The 24,556-nt window shown below is 41.6% G+C and overlaps 1 protein-coding gene across 3 annotated transcripts in view; it reads right to left on the bottom strand.

Moving 5' to 3' along the window:
* Positions 1-24,556, bottom strand: part of dapk2b (death-associated protein kinase 2b) — a 59,078-nt gene that overhangs the window by 29,703 nt on the left and 4,819 nt on the right. For all 3 annotated transcript variants that reach the window (XR_012050655.1, XM_061969445.2, XM_061969443.2), the window contains one exon: positions 1,522-1,743. Coding sequence is in view for 2 of the 3 variants with exons in the window: in XM_061969445.2 (XP_061825429.2) it covers positions 1,522-1,743 (222 nt within the window). In the remaining variant the exon portion in view is untranslated. The remainder of the gene's footprint in view (positions 1-1,521; positions 1,744-24,556) is intronic.

The raw sequence follows: 24,556 nt of genomic DNA on the forward strand, positions 1-24,556 counted from the left end.
GTGGACTGGTGCATGTAGTGTGGGTGTGGACTGGTGCATGTAGTGTGGGTGTGGACTGGTGCATGTAGTGTTGGTGTGGACTGGTGCATGTAGTGTTGGTGTGGACTGGTGCATGTAGTGTTGGTGTGGACTGGTGCATGTAGTGTTGGTGTGGACTGGTGCATGTAGTGTTGGTGTGGACTGGTGCATGTAGTGTGGGTGTGGACTGGTGCATGTAGTGTTGGTGTGGACTGGTGCATGTAGTGTTGGTGTGGACTGGTGCATGTAGTGTGGGTGTGGACTGGTGCATGTAGTGTTGGTGTGGACTGGTGCATGTAGTGTGGGTGTGGACTGGTGCATGTAGTGTGGGTGTGGACTGGTGCATGTAGTGTTGGTGTGGACTGGTGCATGTAGTGTTGGTGTGGACTGGTGCATGTAGTGTTGGTGTGGACTGGTGCATGTAGTGTTGGTGTGGACTGGTGCATGTAGTGTGGGTGTGGACTGGTGCATGTAGTGTTGGTGTGGACTGGTGCATGTAGTGTTGGTGTGGACTGGTGCATGTAGTGTGGGTGTGGACTGGTGCATGTAGTGTGGGTGTGGACTGGTGCATGTAGTGTGGGTGTGGACTGGTGCATGTAGTGTGGGTGTGGACAGGTGCATGTAGTGTGGGTGTGGACTGGTGCATGTAGTGTTGGTGTGGACTGGTGCATGTAGTGTTGGTGTGGACTGGTGCATGTAGTGTGGGTGTGGACTGGTGCATGTAGTGTGGGTGTGGACTGGTGCATGTAGTGTTGGTGTGGACTGGTGCATGTAGTGTGGGTGTGGACTGGTGCATGTAGTGTGGGTGTGGACTGGTGCATGTAGTGTTGGTGTGGACTGGTGCATGTAGTGTGGGTGTGGACTGGTGCATGTAGTGTTGGTGTGGACTGGTGCATGTAGTGTGGGTGTGGACTGGTGCATGTAGTGTGGGTGTGGACTGGTGCATGTAGTGTGGGTGTGGACTGGTGCATGTAGTGTTGGTGTGGACTGGTGCATGTAGTGTGGGTGTGGACTGGTGCATGTAGTGTTGGTGTGGACTGGTGCATGTAGTGTGGGTGTGGACTGGTGCATGTAGTGTTGGTGTGGACTGGTGCATGTAGTGTGGGTGTGGACTGGTGCATGTAGTGTTGGTGTGGACAGGTGCATGTAGTGTTGGTGTGGACTGGTGCATGTAGTGTGGGTGTGGACTGGTGCATGTAGTGTTGGTGTGGACTGGTGCATGTAGTGTGGGTGTGGACTGGTGCATGTAGTGTTGGTGTGGACTGGTGCATGTAGTGTGTGTGTGGACTGGTGCATGTAGTGTGTGTGTGGACTGGTGCATGTACTGTTGGTGTGGACAGGTGCATGTAGTGTTGGTGTGGACTGGTGCATGTAGTGTGGGTGTGGACTGATGCATGTAGTGTGGGTGTGGACTGGTGCATGTAGTGTGGGTGTGGACTGGTGCATGTAGTGTGGGTGTGGACTGGTGCATGTAGTGTGGGTGTGGACTGGTGCAGGACTCACAGCTCCAGGATGAGCACCACGTCCGTGCGGTTCTCGTAGACGTCGTGAAGCGCTACAACGTTGGCGTGCTGGACCTGCTTCAGGATGTCCACCTCCCTCTCGATCTGCTCCCGCTTCACGCCACGTCTGCTGCCGCGGCTTTGGCGCTTCTTAACGTACTTGGCGGCATATTCCAGGCCCGTGCTCTTCTCTGTGCAACGCTTGACCACTGCAAACTGACCGCTGCAGACAGAACATACAAAAAATGTCGTTGTTTTTTTGTAACACACATGTTTTTATCTGAATGGTGTGATGATGAAACACTTAAGCGTCAACAGGATGAAGCAGACACAAACATCGGGGGGGGAAGTTGTGGGTGAAATATTGCAGTATGATCCATCACTTCCTCTTTGAGAACAATAAGCAGCCTGCGAGGTTCAAGCTGCTGCTCTGCAAACTTCCTGCCGTTTATCAAATAATTCCATTAAGTGGACTGACCATATTGTGAAATGTGAAAAAGAGGACACATATATGCGTGCCAAGGCCAGGACTAGCTTGAAAGTAAGCCAATGATACTCCAACTTGTTTTATAAATAATGTATTTATTTCAATAAAGCATTTTTCTCCTCTGTTGACAGCAGTGTTGGCGCTAGGTTTCAAAACGGGCTCCCAGGGACCCATCAAGTCATACAAATGGGGTCCCACAGTACATTTTTGGGGTCCCACCTTTTTGTAAGCGTTTTGAAAAAAAAAGATAAAACGTATGCATTATCCTGTTATACCTCACATTCTATTTTGTGTTTTACATTATCCTGTTATACCTCACATTCTATTTTGTGTTTTGGAAAAAGGTTGTCATAAACGTTACTTCATTCATTAAAAGAAATAATAAAAAAAAGAAAACACATATGTAAATGTCCATCCATCCATCCATCTTCAACCGCTTATCCGGAATGGGGTGGCGGGGACAAACAGCTCCAGCAGACTTCCCTCTCCAGAGCAACATTAGCGACTTCCTCCTGGGGAATCCCGAAGCGTTCCCAGGCCAGAGAGGAGATGTAATCCTCCCATCTGGTCCTTGGCCTGCCGCGGGGTCTCCTCCCAGTGGGACGTGCAAGGAGGACCTGGTGAGGCATCCGCACCAGATGCCCCAACCACCTAAGCTGGCTCCTTTCCAAGCGAAGGAGCAGTGGCTCTACTCCGAGTCTCTCTTGGGTGACTGAACTTCTCACCCTATCTCTAAGAGAGATGCCAGCCACCCTTCTGAGGAAAATCTTGTATCCGCGATCTTATTCTTTCGGTCATGACCCACACTTCATGACCATAGGACCATGGCTCAGCTCTCGTTTGGTCCCAACAGAGCGGCAGAGAGACTGCAATGCTGCCCCAGCTGCTCCCATTCGCCGGCTGATTTCCTTCTCCATCTTTCCCTCACTCGTGAACAAGACCCCAAGATACTTAAACTCCTCCACCTGGGACAGAGTCTCATCCTCTACCTGGACTGTAAAATCCATCGGTTTCCTGCTAAGAACCATGGCCTCAGATTTGGAGATGCTGATCCCCATCCCAGCCGCTGAACACTCGGCTGCGAACCGATCCAGTGAGAGCTGAAGGTCACGAAGCGAAGGTGCCATCAGGACCACATCATCTGCAAACAGTAGTGACGCAACCTTTAGCCCCCAGAGACGTATACCCTCTCCGCCATGGCCACGACTCTGCCTAGAAATCCTGTCCATGAAAATGACAAACAGGATAGGTGACAGAGCGCAGCCCTGGCGGAGACCAACCCCCACTGGAAACGGATCCGACTTACATCCAAGCACCCGGACACAACTCTGGCTTTGGTTGTACAGAGTTTGGATGGCCCTCAGCAGGGTTCCCCTCACTCCGTACTCCCTCAGCACCTCCCACAAGATCTCCCAGGGGACCCGGTCATACGCCTTCTCCAAATCCACAAAGCACATGCAGACTGGATAGGCATACTCTCAGGCCTTCTCCAGGATTCCCACAAGAGTAAAGAGCTGGTCAGTTGTTCCACGACCAGGACGGAATCCACATTGCTCCTCTTGATTCTGAGGTTGGACTATCGGCTATTTACTATATGTAAATGTATTCAGTTATAAACATTCATTCACTTTCTTCTTTCCTTCATGGATCTAAACTTTACCGCTGCTGCTAGTTTTTTCTATGTTTTTATTGACTAAGTTGTAGGTGTATTTATTTCAGTAAAAAAGGGGAAAAAATGTTTTGTTTGGGTCATGAAATGATGATAATGGTGTGCCAGGGCATACATACATTTTATATTTAAATCTCTGGCCACAGATCTATTCCTCATTTCAAAATGTTTTAATTTTTTTTATGTTGTTTTTTTGTTTGTTGGTTTTCTGTCGTTTTTTGTCAAACAAAACTATGTTTTTTATGGCAAACACACAAAATATGCAAAATCTTCCACCAAAAATATTTTTCTTAGTGTAATATTTGATGTGAAGTAATGGGAACCTTGGATAGGTCAATAATTCATAATAACATTGATTTTGATTCAATATTATGTTTTGAGCAATGACAGTTTGAAAGAAAAAAGAAAAAACAGCAGAGGAGCTCTCGCCTTGCACAGCTGTTTTGTGCTTTGTAGATCTTTATTTGCCACAGATATATACCTTCCTGCTTTGCACACAGTGCATTCTGATTCTGATTGGACCATTAAAACCTTGGATGTTAAATACTGAGGGTCTGATTCGACCAATAAAACCTTGGATGTTAAATTCTGAGGGGTCTGATTGGACCATTAAAACCTTGGATGTTAAATTCTGAGGGGTCTGATTGGACCAATAAAACCTTGGATGTTAAATTCTGAGGGGTCTGATTGGACCATTAAAACCTTGGATGTTAAATTCTGAGGGTCTGATTCGACCAATAAAACCTTGGATGTTAAATTCTGAGGGGTCTGATTGGACCATTAAAACCTTGGATGTTAAATTCTGAGGGTCTGATTGGACCATTAAAACCTTGGATGTTAAATACTGAGGGTCTGATTCGACCAATAAAACCTTGGATGTTAAATTCTGAGGGGTCTGATTGGACCATTAAAACCTTGGATGTTAAATTCTGAGGGTCTGATTCGACCAATAAAACCTTGGATGTTAAATACTGAGGGTCTGATTCGACCAATAAAACCTTGGATGTTAAATTCTGAGGGGTCTGATTGGACCATTAAAACCTTGGATGTTAAATTCTGAGGGTCTGATTCGACCAATAAAACCTTGGATGTTAAATTCTGAGGGTCTGATTGGACCATTAAAACCTTGGATGTTAAATACTGAGGGTCTGATTCGACCAATAAAACCTTGGATGTTAAATTCTGAGGGGTCTGATTGGACCATTAAAACCTTGGATGTTAAATTCTGAGGGTCTGATTCGACCAATAAAACCTTGGATGTTAAATTCTGAGGGGTCTGATTGGACCATTAAAACCTTGGATGTTAAATTCTGAGGGTCTGATTGGACCATTAAAACCTTGGATGTTAAATTCTGAGGGGTCTGATTGGACCATTAAAACCTTGGATGTTAAATTCTGAGGGTCTGATTGGACCAATAAAACCTTGGATGTTAAATTCTGAGGGGTCTGATTGGACCATTAAAACCTTGGATGTTAAATTCTGAGGGGTCTGATTGGACCATTAAAACCTTGGATGTTAAATTCTGAGGGTCTGATTCGACCAATAAAACCTTGGATGTTAAATTCTGAGGGTCTGATTGGACCATTAAAACCTTGGATGTTAAATACTGAGGGTCTGATTCGACCAATAAAACCTTGGATGTTAAATTCTGAGGGTCTGATTGGACCATTAAAACCTTGGATGTTAAATTCTGAGGGTCTGATTCGACCAATAAAACCTTGGATGTTAAATTCTGAGGGGTCTGATTGGACCATTAAAACCTTGGATGTTAAATTCTGAGGGTCTGATTGGACCATTAAAACCTTGGATGTTAAATACTGAGGGTCTGATTCGACCAATAAAACCTTGGATGTTAAATTCTGAGGGGTCTGATTGGACCATTAAAACCTTGGATGTTAAATTCTGAGGGTCTGATTCGACCAATAAAACCTTGGATGTTAAATACTGAGGGTCTGATTCGACCAATAAAACCTTGGATGTTAAATTCTGAGGGGTCTGATTGGACCATTAAAACCTTGGATGTTAAATTCTGAGGGTCTGATTCGACCAATAAAACCTTGGATGTTAAATTCTGAGGGTCTGATTGGACCATTAAAACCTTGGATGTTAAATACTGAGGGTCTGATTCGACCAATAAAACCTTGGATGTTAAATTCTGAGGGGTCTGATTGGACCATTAAAACCTTGGATGTTAAATTCTGAGGGTCTGATTCGACCAATAAAACCTTGGATGTTAAATTCTGAGGGGTCTGATTGGACCATTAAAACCTTGGATGTTAAATTCTGAGGGTCTGATTGGACCATTAAAACCTTGGATGTTAAATTCTGAGGGGTCTGATTGGACCATTAAAACCTTGGATGTTAAATTCTGAGGGTCTGATTGGACCAATAAAACCTTGGATGTTAAATTCTGAGGGGTCTGATTGGACCATTAAAACCTTGGATGTTAAATTCTGAGGGGTCTGATTGGACCATTAAAACCTTGGATGTTAAATTCTGAGGGTCTGATTCGACCAATAAAACCTTGGATGTTAAATTCTGAGGGTCTGATTGGACCATTAAAACCTTGGATGTTAAATACTGAGGGTCTGATTCGACCAATAAAACCTTGGATGTTAAATTCTGAGGGTCTGATTGGACCATTAAAACCTTGGATGTTAAATTCTGAGGGGTCTGATTGGACCATTAAAACCTTGGATGTTAAATTCTGAGGGTCTGATTCGACCAATAAAACCTTGGATGTTAAATTCTGAGGGGTCTGATTGGACCATTAAAACCTTGGATGTTAAATTCTGAGGGTTCTGATTGGACCATTAAAACCTTGGATGTTAAATTCTGAGGGTCTGATTCGACCAATAAAACCTTGGATGTTAAATTCTGAGGGTCTGATTCGACCATTAAAACCTTGGATGTTAAATTCTGCCTCCCTCATTGAGTTCAGTATCTGCTGGGGTCCTGCATGTGTGCTGGCATGAGAAATTGACTGTTTTTCTTGAACTATTACAATAGTATTCTTGTGCGCAGACAAATAGTTTTTAGAGAGTAAGACATTTTGGCTGCCACTTCCGGCTTCTTTAGGGCAGCGGTCGTCGCTTCCTGGTGTGACGTCACATGTCCAAAAACATCCGGCCATGTTCTGACCTCCCACATCTTTTATTACATAAAACTATTTGTCTGCACACAAGAATATTTGACGAGTTGTGTTGGGAGGATTTTTCTACGTGATTGAGGCTCTTTGGGACGCTCTGTGTAGCTTTCCTTTTTTAAAGGAAATGATACTTCCAGAGAGTATGGGGTTTCGGACTGTCTGATTGTGGCGGTCCGCTCCCTGTATGATCAGTGTCAGAGCTTGGTTCGCATTGCCGGCAGTAAGTCGGACACGTTTCCGGTGAGGGTTGGACTCCGCCAAGGCTGCCCTTTGTCACCGATTCTGTTCATAACTTTTATGGACAGAATTTCTAGGCGCAGTCAAGGCGTTGAGGGGATCCGGTTTGGTGGCTGCAGGATTAGGTCTCTGCTTTTTGCAGATGATTTGGTCCTGATGGCTTCATCTGGCCAGGATCTTCAGCTCTCACTGGATCGGTTCGCAGCAGAGTGTGAAGCGACTGGGATGAGAATCAGCACCTCCAAGTCCGAGTCCATGGTTCTCGCCCGGAAAAGGGTGGAGTGCCATCTCCGGGTTGGGGAGGAGATCTTGCCCCAAGTGGAGGAGTTCAAGTACCTCGGAGTCTTGTTCACGAGTGAGGGAAGAGTGGATCGTGAGATCGACAGGCGGATCGGTGCGGCGTCTTCAGTAATGCGGACGCTGTATCGATCCGTTGTGGTGAAGAAGGAGCTGAGCCGGAAGGCAAAGCTCTCAATTTACCGGTCGATCTACGTTCCCATCCTCACCTATGGTCATGAGCTTTGGGTTATGACTGAAAGGACAAGATCACGGGTACAAGCGGCCCAAATGAGTTTCCTCCGCCGGGTGGCGGGGCTCTCCCTTAGAGATAGGGTGAGAAGCTCTGTCATCCGGGGGGAGCTCAAAGTAAAGCTGCTGCTCCTCCACATCGAGAGGAGCCAGATGAGGTGGTTCGGGCATCTGGTCAGGATGCCACCCGAACGCCTCCCTAGGAAGGTGTTTCAGGCACGTCCGACCGGTAGGAGGCCACGGGGAAGACCCAGGACACGTTGGGAAGACTATCTCTCCCGTCTGGCCTGGGAACGCCTCGGGATTCCCCGGGAGGAGCTGGACAAAGTGGCTGGGGAGAGGGAAGTCTGGGCTTCCCTGCTTAGGCTGCTGCCCCCGCGACCCGACCTCGGATAAGCGGAAGAAGATGGATGGATGGATGGATGGATCTGCTTATTTTCCGTTTCAACATGTTCTATCTACACTTCTGTTCAAATGTAATAATCACTTATTCTTCTCTTCTTTGATACTTGACATTAGTTTTGGATGATACCACACATTTAGGTATGGATGTGATACCAAGTAGTTACAGGATCATACATTGGTCATATTCAAAGTCCTCATGTGTCCAGGGACATATTTACTGACTTTATAAACATAATATGCATTTTCTTAAAAACGAAAAAAGATTTAGTGATGCTAAAAAATATCGATGTAATCATAGTAGTATCGACTAGATACGCTCCTGTACTTGGTATCATTACAGTGGATGTCAGGTGTAGATCCACCCATGGTGTTTGTTTACATTGTGACGGGGGTGAGCTATGGTGTGTAGTGAAGCATGTTTAGCTATTCCTCGTCCTGCAGGGATGATACTTGTAAGAAACTTACTTTTTTTGTCACCATGGAGGCGAGAATTAGTGATTTAGAAGTAGCTAAAACACTGTGGATGGATGTTAGCTGCTAGCTAGCTAGCCATGTCTTAAAGCACCTCTTCCTGAGGGTGTTTCAATGTTATAACTTCACCTTTATCCTTACTTTTTACACCAAAATGTATCCATTCTCCCTTTTCTGTCTACACACTGTGTCTGCTTGTAAGTACTCTGTGATTGTGCGCTGCCCAACATGCTCCTCTGCTCGTAAACCAGCAATGACACAACGTGACAACGTGCCGACATACCCGGGAGCCGGTACTTTTTAAACAGAGTATAGTACGGTTTTTGGTTCATTAGTACCGCGATACTATACCAGCACCGGTATAGCGTACAACCCTAATATTCAGTAATATGCAATGAAAACTTCTTCATTCTGCAAGTATCTACATGTCGACTGGTAAGAAAACACAATGGAAGAAATATAATGAAAAATGATGACTTATTTGTAGTGCGAGTAACAAACGTTACAAGAGATAAGTCTACACAAAGTACCGTATTTTCCGCACTATAAGGCGCACCTAAAAAACACAAATTTTCTCAAAAGCTGACAGTGCGCCTTATAACCCGGTGCGCTTTATATATGGATAAATATTAAGATTCATTTTCATAAAGTTTCGGTCTCGCAACTTCGGTAAACAGCCGCCATCTTTTTTCCCGGTAGAACAGGAAGCGCTTCTTCTTCTACGCAAGCAACCGCCAAGGTAAGCACCCGCCCCCATAGAACAGGAAGCGCTTCTTCTTCTACTGTAAGCAACCACCCGCCCGCGTAGAAGAAGAAAAAGCGCGCGGATATCACCGTACGTTTCATTTCCTTTGTGTGTTTACATCTGTAAAGACCACAAAATGGCTCCTACTAAGCGACCGGGATCCGGTTCATGAAAAGACGCAATCTCTCCATCCGCACACGGATTACTATTTCACAGCAACTGATATTCCTGTGAACCGCACTGTGGATACAACGGGAGCACGTACGGTGAATATTCGCACCACATGGAATGAGAAGTCATCCTTCACTGTGGTTCTAGCTTGCCATGCTAATGGCCAGAAACTTCCACCCATGGTGATATTCAAAAGGAAGACCTTGCCAAAAGAGACCTTTCCAGCCGGCGTCATCATAAAAGCTAACTCGAAGGGATGGATGAAGAAAAGATGAGCGAGTGGTTAAGGTAAGTTTAAGTTTACGCGAAGAGGCCGGGTGGCTTTTTTCACGCAGCTCTGTCCATGTTGATATACGTATGTTTGTGATTGCACATTTGCGTACATTTTGGGAGTGAACAGAGTTGTTAGAACGCTGGTTTTTAATATATTATTAAAGTTTGACTGACCTATCTGACTGTTTTTTTGACATTCCTTTAGCGCAGTTAGATGCGGCTTACAACACGGGGCGGCTTATAGGTGGACAAAGTTTTGAAATATGCCGTTCATTGAAGGCGCGGCTTATAACCCAGGGCGCCTTATGGTGCGGAAAATACGGTAGTTCATTTAGGATTTTTTAAGGGATCTTTTACTATTTGGAGATAGAACTCTAAGCTTTCCGAGTGCTTTTCTAGTTTCTAATATTTTCACCTTCTATTGTGTCCTGAGTGGGAGACAAACTATCAAATGTCCAAAATATTCTAACATGATTATTTTTGTCTACCCAAGATTAAAAAGTGTTTTTAAAAAAAAATAAAAAAAATAAATGGCTTCAAAGTGTCACTCATCCTACTTTTGCTTGATCTTTAGAGCAGTGCTGGTCGCCACATGTTAGACTTAGTCATAAAACCAACATAACACACCTGGCAAACATACAATGAGCCCTTGACTGGGTTAATACAAGCCAGCTATTATAACATGCCCACAATATCAGGCTTGTTGAAGTGGAAACAATGAACAGATTCCAGACAGACAACATTGGATGAAAAAAGAAGAATGCTCAATAGACAGGAAAAAAAATCTTCTTCAAAAGTGTGGGAGGGCAGACTTGAACTTTTGTTAATCATGCATTGCTCATTATTATCATTATTAGTAGTAGTATTTTAGGGTTGTCAAAAATAACAAGTTAACTCATGATTAATTCTACCATGAATTGATTTAAGTGGACCCCGACTTAAACAAGTGGACAAACTTATTGGGGTGTTACCATTTAGTGGTCAATTGTACGGAATATGTACTGTACTGTGCAATCTACTAATACAAGTCTTAATCAATCAATCAATCAAAATGACCAAAATTCTAACATTAATCATGTATGTACGCATATTAAATCATCAATACCTTTCTGCATATAAACTGTTTACAGCAGGCCTGGGCAACTATCTTGACTCGGGGGGCCAAATTTAGAGAAACAAATGTGTCTGGGGGCCGGTATATCTATCTATCTATATGTATGTATATATATATATATATATATATATATATATATATATACACGGACTGGCAGTGTGCCGCGCCTCGCCAAGGAGCAGCGAGAATACCAAGAAGCGCATATGCCAAATTTTCAAAGAGAACAGCCTACGGATCACGATTGAAGCCAACAAGCAAACCGTCAACTGCCTCGACGTCACTTTCAACCTGAGAAATAACAGCTACCAACCATTCACGGAATCCAACACAACACTCCAATACGTGCACCATGACAGCAACCACCCACCCACCACCACGAAAAGAATACCTACCGGAATTAATAAAAGGCTATCGATGCTGTCATCTAGCAAAGCTGAATTTGACCAAGCAACCCCCCCCGTACCAAAAAGCCCTTGATGAAAGCGGATACAATTTCACCCTCACCTATGAACCCACGCCAGTAAACCAACCAAAAAAGAACAGAAAACGAAACAACATCATCTGGTACAACCCCCCATACAGCAAAAACGTCTCAACTAACATTGGCCACAAATTCCTCACTATGATTGACAAACACTTTCCCAAAGGCAACACCCTAAGAAAAGTATTCAACAAGAACAACATTAAATTGAGCTACAGCTGTATGAACAATATACGACAAATGATCTCAAACCACAACAAAACAATTGCAAATGAGCCGTCAGCCCCCGGACAGAGCGACCCCAAAACCAGCAAAGGCTGCAACTGCCGCAAGAAACCTGACTGCCCTCTCAACGGTGGGTGCTTACAAACATCAGTTGTTTACCAATCTAAGGTAACACGCAAGGACATTAACACATCCGACACATATGTAGGATTAACCGAGGGAGAGTTTAAAACCAGATGGAACAATCACAAGGCTTCTTTCAGGAACCAAAACCTGCGGAATACCACAGAACTCAGCAAACACATTTGGGACCTCAAAGACAATAATGTTGAATATTCAATAACATGGCAAACTCTTGCATCCAGCACACCTTACAATAGTGGTAATAAAAGATGCAACCTATGCTTGAAAGAGAAACTGTTTATTATATACCGTCCAGACCTGTCATCCCTCAACAAGCGCAGCGAAATTGTATCAGCATGCCGCCACAGACGGAAACACCTCCTAGGCAACGCATGAGCCAATCACCACGCCCCTACGCCAGCCTGTACCCGCCCACTCTGTGCCCTATATAAACCATGGTATGCGAATGCTCCCATTAAAATCTCCTGATGATTGAGGGAACCCCTCATGAAACAGGCCTGTAGAGATGAAGTAGTCTTGTGATTTTTTTTCCCACACATACATATATATATATATATATATATATATATATATATATATATATATATATATATATATATATATATATATATATATATATATATATGTAAACTGTGAATATGTGTTGTACACTAATACAAAATCTCACAATAATGTCTGATTGAATGCTAAAAACGTTATGACAGACCGCCTTAAAAATGGAATGGAATTTTAAATTGTTTTACTGAATGAGGTGCCCAGAATGTACGTGAAAATAAAGAATGTTACAATATTAACTATGATTGATAAAACACTGAATATTGACAACATATGAACGTCACACCCCCTCTCCATACACATATTTTATAATCAAGCCAAACACAACAAAAATGCAACAAACAGCGAAATATGAACACGAAGGGTAAAAAAAAAAACCACCTACAATGTGATATATGTCATATATCACTAAGCTTTACAACTTTGTTGTCAAAATCTCCTTCCACGTCTGTCCCTGACACACACATTTCACACTCTGTGGAAACACTCTGTGGAAACACTCCCACTGCAAAACATGCAAGTGGCCACAGGGAGGTCATGTGACCATACTGAGCACTCTATTGTCCTGTTTACTATAGGGAAGTCACTCTTACAGTAGAGTGTACAGTAAGAGTAGAGTGTGTAGTAAGAGTAGAGTGTACAGTAAGAGTGGTGGGATGACGTCAAGCGTGCCAGCAGTCTTAGCCTTCTAAGCGGGGCCAGTGGGAGTGAGAGTGACATCTCTCAGCAATGTTTTCTACATCCAACAGCTGAAGGTCATTATCCACAGTCAAGGTCGGAGGAATGCATAGACGAGTGGCGCCGCACACATAGATAAACACATAGATAAACACATAGATAAACACATAGATACACACATAGATAAACACATGGATAAACACATGGATACACACATAGATAAACACATAGATAAACACATGGATACACACATAGATAAACACATAGATAAACACATAGATAAACACATAGATAAACATATAGATACACACATAGATAAACACATAGATAAACACATGGATACACACATAGATAAACACATAGATAAACACATGGATACACACATAGATAAACACATAGATAAACACATGGATACACACATAGATAAACACATAGATAAACACATGGATACACACATAGATAAACACATAGATAAACACATGGATACACACATAGATAAACACATAGATAAACACATGGATACACACATAGATACACACATAGTTAAACACATAGATACACACATGGATAAACACATAGATAAACACATAGATAAACACATAGATACACACATAGATAAACACATAGATAAACACATAGATACACACATAGATAAACACATAGATAAACACATGGATACACACATAGATAAACACATAGATAAACACATGGATACACACATAGATAAACACATAGATAAACACATGGATACACACATAGATAAACACATAGATAAACACATGGATACACACATAGATAAACACATAGATAAACACATGGATACACACATAGATAAACACATAGATAAACACATGGATACACACATAGATAAACACATAGATAAACACATAGATACACACATAGATAAACCCACAGATACACACATAGATAAACACATAGATAAACACATGGATACACACATAGATAAACACATAGATAAACACATGGATACACACATAGATAAACACATAGATAAACACATAGATACACACATAGATAAACCCACAGATACACACATAGATAAACACAAAGATAAACACATGGATACACACATAGATAAACACATAGATAAACACATAGATAAACACATAGATAAACACATAGATACACACATAGATAAACCCACAGATACACACATAGATAAACACAAAGATAAACACATGGATACACACATAGATAAACACATAGATAAACACATAGATAAACACATAGATAAACACATTTATGCAACCTCCATGGTCATGTGACACAGGGCAACAAAGTCACAAGTGATCTTGCTCAGTTCCTAACCACATTTGTCAAATATGGATAGCTGCTGTGTGTGTGTGTGTGTGCGTGGGTGTGTGTGAGTGTGTGTGTGTGCGTGGGTGTGTGTGTGTGTGTGTGTGTGTGTGTGTGTGTGTGTGTGTGTGTGTGTGTGTGCGTGTGTGAGGGTGTGTGTGAGTGTGTGTGTGTGTGAGTGTGAGTGTGTGTGTGTGCGTGCGTGTGTGTGAGTGTGAGTGTGTGCGTGTGTGAGTGAGGGTGTGTGTGTGTGTGTGTGTGTGTGTGTGTGTGTGAGTGAGGGTGTGTGAGTGAGGGTGTGTGTGAGTGTGTGTGTGTGTGTGTGTGTGTGTGTGTGTGTGTGTGTGTGTGTGTGTGTGTGTGTGTGTGTGTGTGTGAGTGTGTGTGTGTGTGTGTGTGAGTGTGAGTGTGTGTGTGTGTGTGTGTGTGTGTGTGTGTGTGTGTGTGTGTGTGTGTGTGTGTGAGTGTGATGCTAGCAGCTGCACAGCAACAAAGACAGACAAGAGTGTTCACTCTGCTATAGATTGCTTCAAAAGTTATAGGCGGATTTTCATGAAGGAAAAAGGTAAATTTTGGGGCTGATCCGGATCACTGTCTCAATTCAGGGCCTTTTTTTTTTCTTTCTATTGGGAGATAGAGTCTGGCAGAGGTGCTTTTCTAGTGTATTTATTTTCTTACTATGTCTTTATTTGTGTAATAATTGTGTCTCATTTGTAATAATATTTGTATTTCTTCTTTATAGAAAGCAATTCAAAACAATTCATGCTCATTGTTGTCATGGTAATTATTAGTGATGCAGCTATCGATTATTCAGTAATCGAGTAAACCAAGGTAGAGATTAATCCAAAATCCAGCCCGCGGGGAGTGCCAAGTTAAAAAAAATTAAATAAAAATGTTAGATTTTTTTTTTTTAATCTGTCCTTTCTAATTCATTTTCTACTACTGTTTATTCTCGAGGTCTCCTAGCCGCTCAGGCAATTCTTGTCTAAAAATGCATTTTCCCATCAATAACGTGACATCATCGCGCCACAGTGTCGGGCGAGCTACGGGAAGTGTGTGCTCTTTCAGTCTATATATATATACATATATATATATACAGGTAAAAGCCAGTAAATTAGAATATTTTGAAAAACTTGATTTATTTCAGTAATTGCATTCAAAAGGTGTAACTTGTACATTATATTTATTCATTGCACACAGACTGATGCATTCAAATGTTTATTTCATTTAATTTTGATGATTTGAAGTGGCAACAAATGAAAATCCAATATTCCGTGTGTCACAAAATTAGAATATTACTTAAGGCTAATACAAAAAAGGGATTTTTAGAAATGTTGGCCAACTGAAAAGTATGAAAATGAAAAATATGAGCATGTACAATACTCAATACTTGGTTGGAGCTCCTTTTGCCTCAATTACTGCGTTAATGCGGCGTGGCATGGAGTCGATGAGTTTCTGGCACTGCTCAGGTGTTATGAGAGCCCAGGTTGCTCTGATAGTGGCCTTCAACTCTTCTGCGTTTTTGGGTCTGGCATTCTGCATCTTCCTTTTCACAATACCCCACAGATTTTCTATGGGGCTAAGGTCAGGGGAGTTGGCGGGCCAATTTAGAACAGAAATACCATGGTCCGTAAACCAGGCACGGGTAGATTTTGCGCTGTGTGCAGGTGCCAAGTCCTGTTGGAACTTGAAATCTCCATCTCCATAGAGCAGGTCAGCAGCAGGAAGCATGAAGTGCTCTAAAACTTGCTGGTAGACGGCTGCGTTGACCCTGGATCTCAGGAAACAGAGTGGACCGACACCAGCAGATGACATGGCACCCCAAACCATCACTGATGGTGGAAACTTTACACTAGACTTCAGGCAACGTGGATCCTGTGCCTCTCCTGTCTTCCTCCAGACTCTGGGACCTCGATTTCCAAAGGAAATGCAAAATTTGCTTTCGTCAGAAAACATGACAGGACGGTCCACTCTGTTTCCTGAGATCCAGGGTCAACGCAGCCGTCTACCAGCAAGTTTTAGAGCACTTCATGCTTCCTGCTGCTGACCTGCTCTATGGAGATGGAGATTTCAAGTTCCAACAGGACTTGGCGCCTGCACACAGCGCAAAATCTACCCGTGCCTGGTTTACGGACCATGGTATTTCTGTTCTAAATTGGCCCGCCAACTCCCCTGACCTTAGCCCCATAGAAAATCTGTGGGGTATTGTGAAAAGGAAGATGCAGAATGCCAGCCCCAAAAACGCAGAAGAGTTGAAGGCCACTATCAGAGCAACCTGGGCTCTCATAACACCTGAGCAGTGCCAGAAACTCATCGACTCCATGCCACGGCGCATTAACGCAGTAATTGAGGCAAAAGGAGCTCCAACCAAGTATTGAGTATTGTACATGCTCATATTTTTCATTTTCATACTTTTCAGTTGGCCAACATTTCTAAAAATCCCTTTTTTGTATTAGCCTTAAGTAATATTCTAATTTTGTGACACACGGAATTTTGGATTTTCATTTGTTGCCACTTCAAATCATCAAAATTAAATGAAATAAACATTTGAATGCATCAGTCTGTGTGCAATGAATAAATATAATGTACAAGTTACACCTTTTGAATGCAATTACTGAAATAAATCAAGTTTTTCAAAATATTCTAATTTACTGGCTTTTACCTGTATATGGTCATGGATTGACCACTTTGAAGCAAGTGTTCATCATTTTTGTCAATATCTCTTTGACAAATGTTGTGTAACAGCATCATGGACACATTGTTCATGAGTCACAGTCAACACTGGGACATTAAACACGTACAGCAGTCAGTCCATAGGCTTGCTTTACCACAAGTTCTTTTTTTGCATCATAATAACATTTGGCAACAAGAAGTCATTTGCATGGAGGACAGGATAAGAAATACTACATCAGCTTCCTTTTCATGGAGGACAGGATAAGAAATACTACATCAGGTTCCTTTTCATGGAGGACAGGATAAGAAATACTACATCAGCTTCTCATAGGCTACTTCCTTTCAGACCAGTGGAGAGTTCTTCAACCGTCAAAAGCACAAGATGAACACGACTAAGTCACATGCCAATGCAAACGTTCTCGAGACTGCTACTTAAATACTACTTCATTAAGGTGCATTACAACACATGTCTGCTCCAATTAGGATAAAATTGTCGGTCTTTGAAATGAGTCTGGATGATAAGAGATTAGTACTCGTATTTTCTGTTTGCTGTCACGAGTCTCAGTTAGTTTTGGCAAGCAAGCTGCAGTTTAGTGTAAACACTAAGATTTAGATCCAAACAAGATACTACCATGTACATTTGAAGGCAGGGGAGCACTTCACTTGTAAGAAATATTAGGTCCAAAATATATATTTTGTCATGACTTGGTCTTGGGTGTTTGCTTTTCCGGGATGCAACGGAAAGTTGGCTCGGGCGAGACGGGAATGAAGGTACATGATTTATTTATTATTATCAAAAAAAAAGGAATAAATGAAAGCGCGCACAGTGGCGGAGAATAAACTATGAAACCAAAAGACTATAGCAAAAAAGTACAAATGAAAAGCACGCACAGTGGCGGAGAACAAACTATGAAAAACAAAAAGACTATAAACATGGAACAAAAACTTACTTTGACAAGGGACATGAAGCAGGATCTTAGAGGATGAAGAGAGTACATAAGCATAAATGTGGAGAGGTCGTCAGAACGACAAACTGAAAAGAATGAACTTAAATACTATGGACATGATTAGTGAAAGCAGGTGCGTGACTCAAAACGTGAAACAGGTGCGTGACGTGACAGGTGAAAACTAATGGTTGCTATGGTGACAAAACAAAAGTGCACAAAAAGTCCAAAACCCAAAACGAACATGACCAAAACAAAAACATGATCACACAGACATGACATATTTTACACTGGAATTTTGCAAATTCTTTCATAACTTTTTTCTAACTAGAGATGTCCAATAATATCGGCCTGCAGATATTATCGGCCGATAAATGCTTTAAAATGTAATATCGAAAATTATCAGTATCGGTTTCAAAAAGTCAAATGAATGACTTTTTAAAAGGCCGCTCCGGTAAAACACGGACGAGTCTAGTATACTCTGGACTGAAGATGTGTGCCTTCATTGTTTTTGTAGTTGTTGTTTTGAGGCATGTTGGAAAACTAAAAAATAATGCACTTTGTGAAAGTCAAAGTATAGTATTTGCCATAGTTGTCGTCAGAGGTGGGTAGAGTAGCCAGAAATTGTACTCAAGTAAGAGTACTGTTACTTTAGAGATTTATTACTCAAGTAAAAGTAAGGAGTAGTCACCCAAATATTTACTTGAGTAAAAGTAAAAAGTATGTTGTAAAAAAACTACTCAAGTACTGAGTAACTGATGAGTAACATACACACACATATCATATATATATATATATATATATATATATATATATATATATATATATATATATATATATATACACACACACACATATATACATATATATATACACACATATATATATATATGTATATATATATATATATATATATATATATATATATATATATATATATATACATACATACATTGATATATACAGTATATAATTTATATATATTTTTTTTGCCGTTTTTGTTTCCATGTTAATAGTGTTTTAATGAATATACATGCATGTTTAACACATATAGATGCCTTTCTTTCATGAAGACAAGAATATAAGTTGGTGTATTACCTGATTCTGATGACTTGCATTGATTGTAATCAGACAGTAGTGATGACAAACGTCCACGTTTTCAAATGGAGGATAAAAAAAGTTCCTCCTTTCTGTCTTAATACCACATGAAAGTGGTTGGTTTTTGGCATCTTATATGTCCAGCTTCCATATTCGTTTTTATACACTTTACAAGAAATACATTGGTGGCAAACTCCGTAGCTTGCTAGCTTGTTTGCGCAGGCTTTCGGAGACTCTTATTTTGAAAGCGCATGCGCGATGGAGCGGCACTTTTATTGTGAAGACAGGAACTGTGCAGTCAGTCTTTAGGCTTTTGACGGGATGTACGGTTGAAATAAAAAATGGTCTTTTTTCCTTCACACTTTTGATTGATTGATTGGAACTTGTATTAGTAGATTGCACAGTACAGTACATATTCCGTACAATTGACCACTAAATGGTAACACCCCAATAAGTTTTTCAACTTGTTTAAGTCAGGTCATGTGACCCCTGGCTCTGTTTGATTGGTCCAACGTCACCAGTGACTGCATCTGATTGGTGGAACGGAGTGAACGTCACCAGTGACTGTATTTGTTGAAACGCAGGCACTATGAAGGTCTGTCTGACAGACCAAAACAAACAAAGCGTGCATTAACAGATCGATCAAAATTAGTAGCGAGTAGCGAGCTGAATGTAGATAAAAGTAGCGGAGTAAAAGTAGCGTTTCTTCTCTATAAATATACTCAAGTAAAAGTAAAAGTATGTTGCATTAAAACTACTCTTAGAAGTACAATTTATCCCAAAAGTTACTCAAGTAGATGTAACGGAGTAAATGTAGCGCGTTACTACCCACCTCTGGTTGTCGTGGGTATCAGGATTATCTTAGGGAGAGCATGTCCCACATTCCAAGCTGCTGTTTTGAGGCATGTTAAAAAAAATAATGCACTTTGTGACTTCAATAATAAATATGGCAGTGCCATGTTGGCACTTTTTTACCATAACTTGAGTTGAAGTTGTTCTCTTATTTTGGAAAACCTTGTTTTTGATTGATTGATTGAAACTTGTATTAGTAGGTTGCACAGTGAAGTACATATTCCGTACAATTGACCACTAAATGGTAACACCCCAATAAGTTTTTACACTTGTTGAAGTCGGGGTCCACGTTAATCGATTCATGGTAAAGTTACATAGTTTAATGCATCCAGCGGGGCATCACAACACAATTAGGCATAATAATGTGTTCATTCCACCACTGTATATATCCGTATCGCTTGATATCGGAATCGGTTATTAAGAGTTATCAACAACATCATTCATTCACACCAGGTGTGAATGAATGATGGGTTCTACATGTAAAGCGACTTTGGGTACTTAGAAAAGCGCTATATAAATCCCAGGTATTATTATTATTATTATTAAGAGTTGGAAAATATCGGAATATCGGATATCGGCAAAAAAGCCATTATCGGACATCTCTAATTATAATTCTATATTACAAAATACAAAGTTATTCTCATAATATTGCATTTTGTCTCATATTATTAGGTTTTCCTCCCCATATTTGAAATGACTTACTTTTTACTTTTAAACTTGCTCAAACCAAAAACTGAAGACTATCTTTGTGATTAATCTTGAAAAATAATGACATGAATCATGTACAGGTAAAAGCCAGTAAATTAGAATATTTTGAAAAACTTGATTTATTTCAGTAATTGCATTCAAAAGGTGTAACTTGTACATTATATTTATTCATTGCACACAGACTGATGCATTCAAATGTTTATTTCATTTAATTTTGATGATTTGAAGTGGCAACAAATGAAAATCCAAAATTCCGTGTGTCACAAAATTAGAATATTACTTAAGGCTAATACAAAAAAGGGATTTTTAGAAATGTTGGCCAACTGAAAAGTATGAAAATGAAAAATATGAGCATGTACAATACTCAATACTTGGTTGGAGCTCCTTTTGCCTCAATTACTGCGTTAATGCGGCGTGGCATGGAGTCGATGAGTTTCTGGCACTGCTCAGGTGTTATGAGAGCCCAGGTTGCTCTGATAGTGGCCTTCAACTCTTCTGCGTTTTTGGGTCTGGCATTCTGCATCTTCCTTTTCACAATACCCCACAGATTTTCTATGGGGCTAAGGTCAGGGGAGTTGGCGGGCCAATTTAGAACAGAAATACCATGGTCCGTAAACCAGGCACGGGTAGATTTTGCGCTGTGTGCAGGCGCCAAGTCCTGTTGGAACTTGAAATCTCCATCTCCATAGAGCAGGTCAGCAGCAGGAAGCATGAAGTGCTCTAAAACTTGCTGGTAGACGGCTGCGTTGACCCTGGATCTCAGGAAACAGAGTGGACCGACACCAGCAGATGACAAGGCACCCCAAACCATCACCCAACCATGCAAGTTTTGCATTTCCTTTGGAAATCGAGGTCCCAGAGTCTGGAGGAAGACAGGAGAGGCACAGGATCCACGTTGCCTGAAGTCTAGTGTAAGGTTTCCACCATCAGTGATGGTTTGGGGTGCCATGTCATCTGCTGGTGTCGGTCCACTCTGTTTCCTGAGATCCAGGGTCAACGCAGCCGTCTACCAGCAAGTTTTAGAGCACTTCATGCTGGGAAAACCGGAGTAGTTGGCAGGTATGAGATCACTAACAACTATGAAGGCTTTGTCCCTGCAGCCGTGTACTGTAAGTCAGCAGTCACGCCTCCGTCCACAGACACAAAGATTGGACATGACTGACAGGAGGGTTCACTCTGTTCATTTCATTTTGCTTGGAATAAACACACTCAACTAACAATTTGCAGTCATGTTAGAATACAAAACCCAAGTTGTCAGGTTGTGTAAATGGTAAATAAAAAGAGAATACAACAAATCCTTTTCAACTTATATTCAATTGAATAGACTGCAAAGACAAGATATTTCATGTTGGAAAAGATAATTTTTTTCTTTGCATTGACTTAGAATTTCATGGCTGCAACACGTGCCAAAGTAGTTGGGAAAGGGCATGTTCACCACTGTGTTACATGGCCTTTCCTTTTAACAACACTCAATAAACGTTTGGGAACTGAGGAGACACATTTTTTAAGCTTCTCAGGTGGAATTATTTCTTAATTTCTTGCTTGATGTACATTTTAAGTTGTTCAACAGTCTGGGGGTCTCCGTAGTTGTATTTTAGGCTTCATAATTTGAAATGTGGACTCGTCAGACCACAAAACACTTTTCCACTTTGCATCAGTCCATCTTAGATGAGCTCGAGCCCAGCAAAGCCAGCAGAGTTTCTGGGTGTTGTTGATAAATGGCTTTGGCTTTGCATAGTAGAGTTTTAACTTGCACTTACAGATGTAGCGACCAAATGTAGCTACTGACAGTGGTTTTCTGAAGTGTTCCTGAGCCCATGTGGTGATATCCTTTACACACTGATGTCGCTTTTTGATGCAGTACAACCTGAGGGGTCGCTTACGTGCAGTGATTTCTCCAGATTCTCTGAACCTTTTGATGATATTACAGAGCGTAGATGGGGAAATCCCTAAATTATTTGCAATAGCTGGTTGAGAAATGTTGTTCTTAAACTGGTCGACAATTTGCTCACGCATTTGTAGACAAAGAGCTGCTTTTATACCCAATCATGGCACCCACCTGTTCCCAATTAGCCTGTTCACCTGTGGGATGTTCCAAATAAGTGTTTGATGAGCATTCCTCAACGTTCTCAGTCTTTTTTGCCACTTGTGCCAGCTTTTTTGAAACATGTTGCTGGCATCGAGTTCCAAATAAGCTAATATTTGCGAAAAATAAAGTTTGAACGTTAAGTATCTTGTCTTTGCAGTCTATTCAATTGAATATAAGTTGAAAAGGATTTGTTGTATTCTCTTTTTATTGACCATTTACACAACCTGACAACTTCACTGCTTTTGGCTTTTGTAGAATATGCATTTAATGACAGCTAATGTCAAAAACTAAGGCGTGTGAGTTACAGTACATAGTTTATATGCTCAAAGCTGGAAGAGGGCGGGATATAATGCTTACAACACTTTGGAAAGTTAGCACCCTCAAGGCAGTCGTGTACAGGTTGCAAACAGCAACTTATCTGTGGTGCTAAACTTTCTAAGTCCTCAAACAAAACAAGCGCAAGCAAACTACCGTATTTTCCGCACTATAAGGCGCACCTAAAAACCACAAATTTACTCAAAAGCTGACAGTGCGCCTTATAACCCGGTGCGCTTTATATATGGATTAATATTAAGATTCATTTTCATAAAGTTTCGGTCTCGTAACTACGGTAAACAGCCGCCATCTTTTTTCCCGGTAGAACAGGAAGCGCTTCTTCTTCTACGCAAGCAACCGCCAAGGTAAGCACCCGCCCCCATAGAACAGGAAGCGCTTCTTCTTCTACTGTAAGCAACCACCCGCCCGCGTAGAAGAAGAAAAAGCACGCGGATATTACCGTACATTTCCTTTGTGTGTTTACATCTGTAAAGACCACAAAATGGCTCCTACTAAGCGTCAGGGATCCGGTTCATGAAAAGACGCAATCTCTCCATCCGCACACGGATTACTATTTCACAGCAACTGATATTCCTGTGAACCGCACTGTGGATACAACGGGAGCACGTACGGTGAATATTCGCACCACAGGGAATGAGAAGTCATCCTTCACTGTGGTTCTAGCTTGCCATGCTAATGGCCAGAAACTTCCACCCATGGTGATATTCAAAAGGAAGACCTTGCCAAAAGAGACCTTTCCAGCCGGCGTCATCATAAAAGCTAACTCGAAGGGATGGATGAAGAAAAGATGAGCGAGTGGTTAAGGTAAGTTTAAGTTTACGCGAAGAGGCCGGGTGGCTTTTTTCACGCAGCTCCGTCCATGTTGATATACGACTCCATGCGCGCCCACATCACGCTGGTTTTAATATATTATTAAAGTTTGACTGACCTATTTGATTGTTTTTTTGACATTCCTTTAGCGCAGTTAGATGCGGCTTACAACACGGGGCGGCTTATAGGTGGACAAAGTTTTGAAATATGCCGTTCATTGAAGGCGCGGCTTATAACCCAGGGCGCCTTATGGTGCGGAAAATACGGTAAGTCAAAGTAGAACCTGGTGGAAGAAAGTAAAGAAAGAAAGGGAAACATACATACATTCAGCATGGGAGGATGTCCATGCCTTCTATGACAACAACACAATGTGTGTCAGTTAGTGAGGTGTGTCAGGGTGTGGCCTTAAAAGGCAAACTGTGGGTCAGAGTGAATATTGTGACTGGCTGGCTGGTGAAACATTCAGAGGGTTTCCTTTCCTTCCTAAGGTGTGAACATGTCTGTCAGGGCAGAATGGACTTACTGCTTCCTCGCCAAGGAACGCCGACTTCCCTGTTTGCGTTTGTCATTATCAGCTCAAGTCTCATTCAGCACGTTCAACCCCCGCCCTGAGGTGGAGACTGGTGAGGACAGCTCATCGCACCTTTTTTTTACGAGCCCTGGTTGGTGTTGCCCTTCTCGACCTGACACTTCATCACAAGGACACTCCCTGTCTCAGCAGCCACACACACACACACACACACACTATAGGGCCATAAACTTGGTGTTTGCAAAGTTACAAGGTTTTTAATCTGGCATTAAAATATGTACGTTATAAAAAAGATGTCATAATTGTTAATATGAAACGAATATAGGTGTGAAAGTTGTATAATAA

Source organism: Nerophis lumbriciformis, linkage group LG10 (genome assembly GCF_033978685.3).
Source record: "Nerophis lumbriciformis linkage group LG10, RoL_Nlum_v2.1, whole genome shotgun sequence".
In the NCBI taxonomy this organism is placed as follows: domain Eukaryota; kingdom Metazoa; phylum Chordata; class Actinopteri; order Syngnathiformes; family Syngnathidae; genus Nerophis; species Nerophis lumbriciformis.